This window comes from Malus sylvestris, chromosome 6 (genome assembly GCF_916048215.2).
Source record: "Malus sylvestris chromosome 6, drMalSylv7.2, whole genome shotgun sequence".
Classification (NCBI taxonomy): Eukaryota; Viridiplantae; Streptophyta; class Magnoliopsida; order Rosales; family Rosaceae; genus Malus; species Malus sylvestris.
In genome coordinates this window covers 30,765,496-30,778,130 of record NC_062265.1, presented here as the reverse complement: position 1 = coordinate 30,778,130, position 12,635 = coordinate 30,765,496, and the positions used below count along the sequence as shown (strand labels likewise).

The following is a 12,635-nucleotide window of genomic DNA, read 5'->3' as shown; positions in this document are numbered from 1 at the left end:
CCGAGGCAAACCCTCGGGATCCTGTTGAGCGATAAACATGGGTCGTTGGATTTCGATCCAATGGTTACAATTATTCTAACTTTAAGAGGGACTCTCTATTTGTAGCCGTTGGATCTAAATCCAACGGCCCGTGTTTGTCGCTCAGTAGGATTCCGAGGGTTTGCCTCGGAGAGGATCCAGGTCTGAAAAAACTATGAATGCAATCATTTTCATGAGAAGTAGGAGGGCCTTGTACAATCTTTTTGCTTCGTGATCCTTGTAAATCATGTTCTTCGTCACAAAACTCAACTTGTTATATGGGTAAACGACAAGATTGATATGTCTCAATACACCGAAATCTCAACTTGTTATATGGGTAAACGACAAGATTGATATGTCTCAATACACCGAAATTTATTCGGAATCCTCGTTTTGTTTACAAGGACCACGCCAAGTCCAACAATTCAAACGTCGATTTAGAATGGAATCAGGAATCAATTGGAATGCATGGTCTAAATGAAAATACATTATTCTCAAATTTTACAAAAATTGTTTTACAACATGAAGAATTGAAACTCTCTCCTGTATAATTCAATGATGAACAATGGGCCAAGAAACAGAAAATACAAAAATATAGGGGGAAGAGAGACAAACCCCAGTTTAATCGCACAATTTTCACACAAACACCAAACTAATTTCCTAAAATTTAACATCTACTTCTACTAGAAAGCCTCAGTTAACGCACGATCCGGGATTGAAGGTGTGAAGAAAAGTACGAGACCGGGGCAAGTGACCGTTGAATTTAGCCGAAAGCGAACAAATCCGGTGGAAATCGCAAGCATCTGCCAAGCATTCAAAACCTTGGAGTTACACACATGGTTAGTTGTCAGTGACCACCTCACAGACTCACCTGTGCAAGCGCATGAGTGGTGGATTTGGATGCAGTCCACACGGAGCAAAGTTAACTCTGTTCATTGATATCCCAAACGTGTTAAGCAGCGAAATGCAAGGGCGATTCCCGGCTGTTAGATTCATTCGGAAAGAGATTGGTGGTGCTCCCTTCTTTTGTCGGTCCATCAATTAACTTTAGCACTTCTATCCTTGCACAACGTATGCCACTCTTGGAGCACTGCTGTTTGAAGAGCACGGTGTTCGGCCTCCTCTGCTGTCAACTTCGACAGGGTTGTAGGTCCCTTTGGTTTTCCATTTTCCTCGCCATCTTTTTTCTTTTCCTTGTTTTTCTTGACTTTGTCCTCATCTTCTTCGTTGCTTTCATCTTCTTCTTCGTCTTCTTCATCATCAGATTTGGGAATCTTTTTCTTAGGTTGGGCTGCCTTTAGCAAGGCTATCCGTTCCATCGAGATCCTAAGCCTCTCCGCAGCAGCCACCTTCACTTCGTCTTCAGGCATGTACTCAACACCCCCATCAGTAAGGTCATCCAACCAGCCCTGTAGATCCGATCCGATCTCCTTTGTAATTGATGCATCAGATGCTCGAACCACAAATTTGCATATCATGGTCGTAGTCTCATCACCTAGGTCAACATTCCGGCTCACTTCACTAGCTCCAAAGATCATCAGGCCCAAGAAGCCACCATACCAGGTTTTTGCAGCAAAACACAACTGTTCCAGGACAAAGAATTCAACATCAATATTGTATGGTTGATTAGAAGGCCAAAGCACTACCATTAAAGGTTCAACAAATTACGACCTAGTTTGGAAGTGAGGTGCTTAAAAAAAAAGCACCTATGAAAAAAAGCTGTGAGGGTTTTAGGTGTTTGGTAAACTGAAAAAAAAGGGCTTATTTTGGAAGCTGCTGTGAGAATAAGCTGAAATCAAAGGAAAAAGCTGAAGCTGCTATTTGCAGCTTTGGAAAACTGGCTTTTTTTCAAAGCACATGGAGCTACAGTGCTCCTTTAATGAAAAGACCCACTATCAGACTGCTTTTTTTTCCAAAAGCACTTTTACAAAAAAGTTTACCAAACGCTCTGCTGCTTTATTTCACAGCCGCTTATTCTCACAGCACAGCCTCTTATTCTCACAGCAGCTTTTTTTCAAAGCACAGCAATACCAAACCAGCCCTACATCTAGCCAAGATACCAGAAGCTCAATTTCAATAAAAATTAAGGATACTTGCATATAATATCTACTCGAACTGATTGTCAATTCTACTTTTTCAAGTTTATAATTTATGACCAAGTTCAGCTGGATTTTATAAGTTCTTTCTTCCAGCTGTTAGCAGGATAAGTAAGGTAAGGCCATGATTTGCCAGGTTTGGCTTACCAGTTACATTTGCAATCAGTCCAGACGGTATAGAACTTCCATAATAGAGCATATAACGAATAACGAAAGAGAGATGCAAATCACACAGTAATAAAGAGCGAGAGACAATACCTGAAATCCTGCCACTGTTCGGATAATATGCGAACAAACTCTGTGGAATGGCTTGGATGACAAGGATTTTAGCCCACTGAGGAAAGGAGATGCCCCATACTGCTGTGCAGCAGTAGCCTTGAAGCCACTTCCTTCATAAGTGTATGTACCAGTGTACTCTACTATGGCCGGTAAACTGGGCCATAGACGGAAAAATTCAACAGGGGAGATATTATGAGGCAAAAGAAGCTCGGTCAGCGGAATTTTGTATGGCTGACACCTTAAAATGACTGGTTCTCCCAGTTCTGGCCTTAAACTTCTCTTTTGTCTCATGATTTGCGGATCTTCTTCGGTGTAGTCACCTTCATAATCTATAGCAGCACTTCCATAAAAGGGGTAGTATAAGACTTGAACCCAAAGGGCGCACCTTTCAAAATGGGAGACACCCACAGTCACGCTGCAAAGTACTGGATCCTAGTAACAAGAAAGACAAGTAAAATCAGACCATCTGATTGTCAAAGACAGAAAATTACATTACGTAAGGCAAAAGTGCAAACAAAAACATAAAATTAAAGGAAAAACAAAGAGAGGCCAGTGATTCTTGAACACCAATGTTAAACAACAGATCTTGTTCAGCTGTGCGCTACATCACATGAATATTAAAATCCTAAAGCCATTCTCGGATTCTCCAGCCAGAATATTTATCCAGAAACAGGAGTGCGAGAGAATAAAAAGAGAGAAACAGTTTGAAAGGGTGACTGAAAAAGGGCATCCAGTGAGTCAAGCAATATACCAAGACAAAGGGAAAAATACGCATCTCAGTTTCACTCTTTGGGAAATAAGCTGATAAACATTTGTATTCAAGAAGCTATAGATTCTCCTACCAGAAACACTAACTTGGTAAAGGCAATTACTGACTATAGAATGCACTGGTTTAGAAGAGTAGTGATTCTTGACTAGCAGATTACAACCAAAAACAAGATGCATTGCAATAGAAGACAAGGGAAAGGGGGCAAAGAATGAGTTCACTATAGAGGTAGGAAGGAAACCTGTGAAACAAGGCTACGCAACTGCCGTACTGCTTGAGGAGACCCATCCATAAAATTTAATGCACCAGATAACCCAACTCGAATATCAACCCGGTTCAGCTCAAGTTCAGTTAAATTTAAGACCTGCACATTCATGATTCATCAATAAGGAATAAGAACTATGAACAGGAAACTGGAGTCTGCCCAGAACATAGAGGTAATTTAACAGCAGTTATAAAATGTAAGTGGCAAATTTACCTTCAAGTGCAGAGATATCCTTCCATCACTAGAATCTGCCAAATGATATCCCTCGATGTAGCAAGGATCACTGCTACCAGTCAAAGTAATTGCACTAGGAGGAACTTTGAGTAAAGTAGAGTCAACTCCTTTAGTCAGCAGAAGGGTTAGTTCACTAGGATCTGGCCTCCAAAGCTCTAGAATAGCCTTATGAACCAATCCTTCTAATTTTCTATCCTGAGCTGCAGCTACTTCGTAGAACTGGACAGTTAGTTTATGGTGGCTAAATGGGTAGTCACCTCTGGCTTCACTCACTCCTGCCCACCTGAAAAACAATTATTATGTTTTATTTGTGTGTACAAACTACAAATGCATAACTGCCACTGCAAATAACAGATGTTAGTAAAGCGAGGGTAGAAAACATAAAAACACAATTCAGTGTTCACGCATATATATGCATTAGACATGGTAGAGCAATTTCATACTGAAGAGGTGTGCCTCCACTTTGATCCAAGTCATTTTCTCCTTCCAGATAAGTAAGTTTGACATAGGCTGAAAATATATATCTATACAGATTTTCTTTCTTATATCTGGATCCAGGAATCATAACCTTGTGGAAATTCAATATAATTATGTGCAATGGATCTATATTTCTACACAGATGAAGATATAGAAAGAGATAAGACTACCCATCATAGGATGGAAATCATCCCATCATAGAATGGAAATCATCACCGAATACAGCATCGGACCCCAGGGGTAACAAACTACAAAGAACACCTCTTGAAAATAGACAAATGAATGTAGATTACTATAAGCAGATATTGGTGTAACAAGAAACTTCATTAAAGATTCGATACATGCAACCCAAAATCTATGGCACATGGCTGACCATCACAGGTTCACGAAAATATATAATATGCTCACCTGCTTTCTGGATGACTTGTAACATACTTGATTCTCTGCAAAATCAAACGGCTCTGATGCTTGTTAACAGAATCCGCCATACTACCGCTCCTGAACTCTTCAAGTTCTTTTGTCAGCAACTGCCCGGCCCTGGGGTTGCGTGATCCCAACCGCTGAGCACATAAAAGAACTGCCTGAACATCTAGAAGCCTGTTTGTTGAATCAGCAGATGAATCTATATTGAACAAAACCTTGTGGATGTTCGAAATAATCATGTTCAATGGATCCTCGGGATCATCAGCAAGAAGTGGGTCCAGACCTTCTAGATCTATGTGCTCTGAAATAGCCCAAATAAGGCGAGCACATATTCTTGGGGTATGTACCTGTCAAATTGACAGAGATGTAAGATAACAAGTAGAAGAAAATAACACAAAATCAGCCAGTTGTCAAAACAAGAGATAAAAGAGCATAATTAGCTTGGAACTTTGGAATTTCTAGTAAAACAAAGAAATAAAGAAGTGAAAAACAAGAAAACAAACAAGAAAAATATATGGGAGGCAGTAGTCAGAAAAGAAAAGAACTTGGAAACTTCCATTGTAACCGCCCATAACCAGGATATAGAAAGGTTGGTATCTAGCCCATTTGTTATGATCTTTCAAAACTTGGAGTCTCTGATCCAATATCAAATACAGTGTTTTTCTTTTTTCTCAGCTGGCACAAAATACTGGTTATGTGAAAGGTATGGGGAGCTTTCACTGCTCTAGCTCAAAAAAAAAAAAAAAAAAAGAGAAGAAACGAACGTGTATTGCAGTCTCTTTCCAGTCTCATATATCTTGAAGAGAGGAATTCAGATGTAGATATTGTCAAATTTGTACATTCAATTCACTTATATGTAAACAATCTGCTGAAGTTAAAATGTTCATTTGCTGATACTAGATTGCCTCAGTTTCTTGTTACTTTATAATTTCATTCCTTTGGCAGTGGAATGCTATGCTATGATAATGCACCCTAGTGCAATGAAAATTGACTTGTTTCTAGAAATAAATATGTTCAAGTATGTGAGGTCTATGGAAGGAAGAAAAGAACTACTTCGGATTATGTTTATCCAACCCCAGCAAGCCTTTTTCTATATTGAACTTCTGATTCAAGAGCTAGCTGTTTAGGAAGTCCAGTTCCAAGGGTTCATATATTCAATACCATATTGCAAGTTCCTTTGATACTTCAAGTGCTACCAACTACCAAATTCTATTAACCTATCATATTAATGCAATGGTTTAAATCATATTTTTACAAATTTCACACCCAAGCACCGCCCCAGCAAAGAAAAAAAAATCATATTAATGCACTGAAACTCATAAATGGTCTACATAAACACAGTTCCATCGTAATGCAAAACATAATTCAGTAACTGTCCTTGCCTACAACATACATGAAGAGCCAACATGCTAAACCATATTAATGAAAGAAGAGTGTGCATACCTCGCGTAGATCTTTCACAAGTTCACGCTGCAAATTCTGCAACCTTGTCTCATTTAAAATTTGGTCTTGGGAAGCCCCATCTTTAACTCTTTTTACACCTCCCCTAGTATCATAGATATGACAAAGCCTCACAAGCAACTTCAAATAGCAATCAATTGCATAGGTCCGGCCCTCACAATCCCATTTGACACAAGGCCGGCAAACCTCCACCACTTCCAAAGCAGGCTCTGTCCAATTTAGTGCACCATATCCAGTTCCATATGCCAAGGCTCCAATAACCCTGCTCTCCATCCCTGTGTTCTTTTGTTCAGGTAAAGGCAGAGACAACTGAAAACAACTTTCAACTAATGATGCCACTAACTCCTCCCTAAATAAGGTCTTGCTTGTCACACTATTAAGATCGTCTTTGATTCTTGCGTCCTCAAAAAGTGAAGCTATATCAGTTCCGGCAAGAGGTTTCTGGCCTCTTCTTACACTCTCCTTTGCGAAGAGATCAACACAAAGAGCTGTTCGACAAATACAAGCTAACGCATGCATACGATCTGATTCTGCTCTCAAGTTTCTCACCATAAGAAGCAACCTCTTAAACAGTGAAACCTACACACGCACAATTCCTTCCTTAAAACTAGAACTCATGCGAACTAAACTAACAAATCAAATGGTGCATAAGTGTGCTAAACAAACTAAAAGGAAGTAATCATATATACCTGCATATGAAGATCAAGCAGGTGCAGGTTAGTAACCACAGCTCTAACAATACTCTCTCTTGCAGAAGCAAACTCTTGCCTATCCCAAAGTGTGAGAATTGCGATAATCGACTGCGAAGCCCACTCGGGTTTCCCACCAGGCACATCAGCCAGATACAGCATATCAATCCCAACTTCAAAAATCAAAGCCGGATCCAATGACGATGCCAAGAATGGCACCAAATGCGTGACCACATCTGAAACTCCCACCAACCTCTCCGCATTGGTATCCACAACCGTCCCACTGGACCCCTTAGACGACTTTGACAGCTTCCTTATGACCTCCACTGAGCCCGAAGCAATGGCCTTGACCGCATAAACGATAGGAAACACAGTGGCCCGGAAACTCTCCACCGGCAAAACTAACGACCTCGCCATTAAAGCACTCCGCTTCTTCCACACGAAGTCGACCATGGACGACACCCAATTGGATCGAATCGCCAGGGAGTTCTCACTATCCACTAACTTGTCACCGGCAAGTCTGCTCATCCTCTTGGAATCGAACTCCTGAAACAACCGGCCCACCGACTCGAACGCGACCTTTGAAACGGCGTCGGATCTGTCGAGCATGTTCTGGCCAATGCGGGACCACCAATTCGACACCTTGTCGAGCAAATTGACGTTGTTCTCGCAGAGCGTGACGAGGTCATCGCGCGCCAGAATGCATCCGAGGGTTTCAGTAATGGAGAAGCGGAGATTGTCGCTCGGCGAATCGAAGCAACTGTTGATTTCTTTCTGCGCGTCGGTAATGAGCTTGGAGAGGCGGTAGGAAGGGATTGCGGCGAGGATGGAGACGGCGGCGGCGCTGACGTCAGGGTCGGGGAAGTCGAGATCGGTGAGAATTCCGACGCAGACGGTGTCCCAGAGGTCGGCGGTGAGGCGGGTGGAGCGAATGAGGTCAAAGGCGAGTTTTTTGCTGACGGCGGAGGCGGGGGAGGCGACGATCTCTTCGACAGCGGTCTTGGCGATGACGGAGATGTCGCGGCCGGCGGCGGATTGCTGGAGGGCTTGGAGTAGAGCGCCGGACTGGCGGAGGGCGTCGTTGGAGCGGAGGTCCGCTTGGATCTGGGCGAAGAGTATGTCCATCTGAGATCAACTTCGTCGTTCTTATGAGCTGACCTGCTTTAGGGTTCGTTAGGATTTGGGAATTTCAAACATTTGAGAGAGAGAGAGAGTTTGGATTGAGTAATGGAGTATTGGAATTTGGTTCCAGTGTCAGAGGTGGTGAGGAAGAAAATGGGGTGGTGGTATCAGGCTTGGCGGTTCAACTGGTTCAGTTGGTTCGAATCGCCGGGTTGCCAACAACCGAGTCGAACCAGCCCAACACTGTGGGTAATGGGTTGGGCTTTAATTGGATTTGAAGGCCCAAATTCTTTTCTTTCATGTTTCTCTGGGCCCTTCTTGTTAATTTTAATTGGGTGAGGGAACGTTCGGGATCCGAAACCTGATCTGATTCGAACCTAGGACCTCATAAGCATGATCTCAGAGAGTCTGTGACCACATGCGAGCATGAATCAAACATGATTTGTAAAATTCTTATTTGATGAAGAGGTCATGACTCAAACTTTGAAATTCGTGTAAGATTAGTGAATACTCTTCTAACTAAGGCTTTTTTTAAAAACAAAACTTTTTAGTTAAAATGGTCATTGAAATAAGCATAACATCTTACTTTGATCTTTGACAACGAAATCAATTGGAGTGGTCCTTGAGTTTGTCTACAATATATCATTTTGGTCCTTTCGTTTCCAAGGGTATTTTTTTCAAACCAACCCCTCCACTTAACAAAGATATTGATAAATTTTTCACGGAATAATCAAAATGATTTACAGTGGTGGACAAACTCAAGAGACCAAATCTATCGATTTTCATTGTCAAAGACTCAAGTGAAGAGTTATATCAATCACATAGACAATTTTGGTTAAAAAACAATTATTACCATGTCACGCTCATTTAAATTTTAAGGAAAACTAACAAAAAGTTCTAAAAAAACATTAGTTTTAATAAAAAAATGACAAATAAATGTGAATGGTATCAGAAAAAAGGTAAAAATGTGATTTTTCGTTAAAAGTAAACAGTACAAGTGTTTCGTTAAAACTTCCTTAATTTTACTTATGATGAAGAACTCCATGACTCATGGCAGATTGTACTGCTCGGATTATGACCAATTCCGCCAATCATTCGTAATGACCCATCGATCAACTATTTGTCCAACGAGCAGACAATCGATAACCACAGACATTCAACGAGCTCGAACAACCGAGATGCATAACTACCGACGAGCCTAAACAACCGATGAGTATGGAAAGCTGATAAGCTCGGTATCACACACTTTCAAACAAGAAAACAAACACCAAACAATATGTCAGATAGATATGTTCAAACTGCAACAAAGCAGTATTCGAGTTAAATTTAGATGTCCCTAATAACATTACACTTTAATCGTAAATGGGAACGAACACAGAAGATTCGACCACAACAAAAACAGAGAAAACCGAACTTTGATGTTCCAAATAACTCCCGAGTCTTGATTTAAGGTTGTACAATCAGCGGTTACCTCTTAAGTCTCCACCACACGGAACCAGAACTGTATCTCAGATAACACCAAGCCCTGTATCTCAGACAGACCCCGATTACTTGCCTTAACAGATCCAGGGGCAGCCAGGGTCAAACTCCACGAGGATCTGATCTTGGAAGGCTTCAAGTATTTTTTTTCAAAGCTTTATTCTGTATATGTTAAATGAATCTCAATTTGCACCCAACGAAAGTGAAGAATAAATCTCGTAATGGAAGATGTACTTGGTCATACCTGTCGAAAGCGGCTGGGCTGATGGGAATCACACCCGCTGGGGACACAAGCGCATCCACCAGTACGTCATGTGGAGTGATTGGAATAACTCCTTCATCCAATATCTGTGTAGAATAGGACAGTGCAACTGCAATAACACCAACCATCTTAAATATAAAGCCAACAATAAAACCATTACCAAGAAAACCGATTACACTTACTCGTACCAGATGCATGTATGCTATAATTAAAGGGAGGAAACAAAAAATGATGCATACCAAGGAGCGGCTGATTCCAATTGTGTGCCTTTGCAAGCTCTTGGTACCTTGTCAGGAAGGTATCATAATAACTGTAGATGTTTACCACACAAAACATCATTTATGCATTCAATTACGATACCTAAATTTGTTTTCTTCACAAAAATGTAAGGAGAGAGTATCCACAGCTCTCGGCCTTGTATTTAAGGAGCAGTGACATCTCCAAACAACTGAGCACATGGTAGTTGAGAGACCGAATAAAAACTTTATATAGGCCAAGATGCATGAACATACCCTCCACCACGACCCAAGCGTCTCCCAGATCTGTCAAACGCTAGTCCTATCAATAGAAAAGGATAACCATATACAGTCAACTACCGTTTGACTTTGACAGTTATAACACATCCTGTAAATGGATGAGCAATTTAATCCAAGGTAGGAAGAAAATTTATACCCGGTAAGAGGAGCAAATCAACTGGGTCACTTGCCTGCATTACTGCACCAAGAGAGATCTTTTAGATATGAATTTTAAACGAATTATATCTATAAACCCTATACAATATGAAACCCATCCTACATCCTTCTAGTAAACATAAATAAAGTGTTCATGCTATCTATGAAGCCAATCCTAATTGAAAACATGGACATCAAACAAATAATGATGCGCGGAATAAGGCTCATGCATAAAAAGCTAGATAGCACATAATAGGTCTTGGCGAAGGGAGTATATCAGTTGTCCCATGAGTTCCGAATAAACAAACGATAATATGTTTCCTCTCCCTATCCTGTCACTGATAAATTATAATAATCCATGGAACATTCTGATGCCTAATCTGGTTTGAAAGCTGTATGAATGAGAAATTTTCCCACCGTAACCTGGATTTAGATATTTGCTTTAGCATTTTAGATAGAAGACACTAATCAGAAACTTTGAAGGTTCGACAAAATCACTTTCAAATGGAGCAAAAGTTTGAATATTTGAATGTCAAAGTTAATATATGCTAATCCATTTAGTAACCTCTCATTTTATTAAGTTCAAAAACTTCAATGCAAACACTAAAAATTGAACTTTGAGACTTAAACAACTTAAGACTTGGCTAGTCTATGTGGGATCAAGCACAGAACACGTAAATTGACTAGTAAATTTGTAACTTCTTCCTCTTGAACAAGCGAAACATTACCATCTTCGCGTTCATTTCCACCAGAATCCACCGGAGCAGGCTCCAAAATATTCATCGAATTCGCCACAAGATCATCAATACACGAAATGTTCAGCATTCTCATGTGACTATTCTTGTCCTCAACACGCGGAACATAGAGCTTTTTCCTCAGCTGCACATCACCCTCTTCACATAACACAGAAAACACAAGTAACCCACAATTAATTTCTCAACAAAATTCACTTCCAAGCACCATATCAATCTAAAAAACCGAAATTTCGAAATGAGCAGATAAAAAATCAGACCTTTAAGTGGACTCTGAAGAACTTCAGACAGTAACTTTGAAGTATCAACTTCCCTCAAAGCACTGCAGCTTATATATGCACATAATCTTTGACAAGATTTAAACCATGGAGCTTCCAATACAATATTCTGAATTGCATTATCTAAAAAACCAACAAATTTAATTAAATTTTATCAAATTCCAAGTAAATGGGCATTGCAGCAAAGAGAAATAGTGAACATTGGGTAATTACCTTCATGGGATCTGAGTGTCGGACCCATGGATTTGAGGGCTTTGCGGACATTTGAGCGGAGGATTCTTTTCTGCTTGAATAGAGCGTCGAGGGAGTCTTGGTCTTGATTGGTGGTGTTCATTGCAATTGTCCGGGTGGCGCGCGGTGGTGCATATAGAGGTGGTGGGCGGAGGAGGGCAGGGCGGGAGAGGTGGAGGGGAATAGGTGCTGCGGCTGGTTGCGTTGGTAATGTGCACCACTTGGTCATCAGCGCCACCACCAACCTACCAGACATGTGCGCGCGTCCTAGTTGTCAAATAAAATACTCTGTTTCCAGTTTTTTTTTTTTCATTTGAATCCCTTTTTATATTCTCTTAATGAAGTTTTCGTTTAACCATTTAAACCATCTCCAAAGAAAATGTCAAATTTTGACAGCGTATGTGGCACTTTGATATTTTTTAAAGTTTTGTTCTCGAACCGATATGTCAAATTAAATTATTATTTTATTATTTTATAAAATAAATTATTAAACTAATTAAAATTTAATAAAGAACATTTAGGGGTGTATTCAATTAAGATTTTGAGAGAGTTTCAGGGAATTTAAATATACGGAATTTAAGAGAGTTTGAGAGAACAAAAATGAATTTCCAGAGATTTTGAGTGAATTAAATTATAACTTCCAGATAATTCACATGAATTGTGAGAGAATTTTTTACATAGGGTTAGAGAATATGATCAACAATTTCCTTCCCTTTACAAGCCAAAATCAGTCTCATCCTACTAATACAAATCGCAATACCAAGTTCACATGCAATGTTAAGTAGCTATCAAAGTGAAATTAAACATTAGCATCCAAAATCTTGAAAGTTAAAGGCTTACAAAATAAACTAGCTATCAAAGTTTTTCAAACACAAATTGCATACTCCAATCCGTAAAAACAATTAATTCTATTTCTCATCTTTAATTGCTATCACTCACAACATCTATCCACATATTTGTAGCTATGTTAGCTCTCCATGCATTAGCAATCTGTCGTTGTTGCTCTTGAGTTTGATTACCTAGTTCATCATCATTTTCTTCATCTTCAGATTTATCATCCGACATTCCTTGTGAAGAACTCCCTATAAGATAATAAAAGATTAATTAGTCATATAAGTGAGCAAGAAATATT

At 40.0% G+C, this 12,635-nt stretch overlaps 2 protein-coding genes across 2 annotated transcripts; both read right to left on the bottom strand.

Moving 5' to 3' along the window:
- Positions 1–483: 483 nt before the first annotated feature.
- Positions 484–7,986, bottom strand: LOC126625684 (protein TPLATE-like). The gene is made up of 7 exons (XM_050294728.1): positions 6,709–7,986; positions 6,002–6,598; positions 4,544–4,905; positions 3,638–3,941; positions 3,401–3,523; positions 2,373–2,825; positions 484–1,601 (listed from the first exon to the last, which is right to left on the bottom strand). The coding sequence occupies exons 1-7, from the start codon at positions 7,831–7,833 to the stop codon at positions 1,056–1,058; spliced, it is 3,510 nt and encodes a 1,169-aa protein (XP_050150685.1). The 5' UTR covers positions 7,834–7,986; the 3' UTR covers positions 484–1,055.
- A 1,107-nt stretch (positions 7,987–9,093) lies between these two features.
- On the bottom strand, positions 9,094–11,806 carry LOC126627316 (5-formyltetrahydrofolate cyclo-ligase, mitochondrial-like). Its single transcript, XM_050296772.1, has 8 exons — positions 11,486–11,806; positions 11,255–11,395; positions 10,971–11,135; positions 10,244–10,285; positions 10,084–10,129; positions 9,811–9,881; positions 9,554–9,680; positions 9,094–9,471 (listed from the first exon to the last, which is right to left on the bottom strand). The coding sequence occupies exons 1-8, from the start codon at positions 11,757–11,759 to the stop codon at positions 9,459–9,461; spliced, it is 879 nt and encodes a 292-aa protein (XP_050152729.1). The 5' UTR covers positions 11,760–11,806; the 3' UTR covers positions 9,094–9,458.
- Positions 11,807–12,635: the final 829 nt, after the last annotated feature.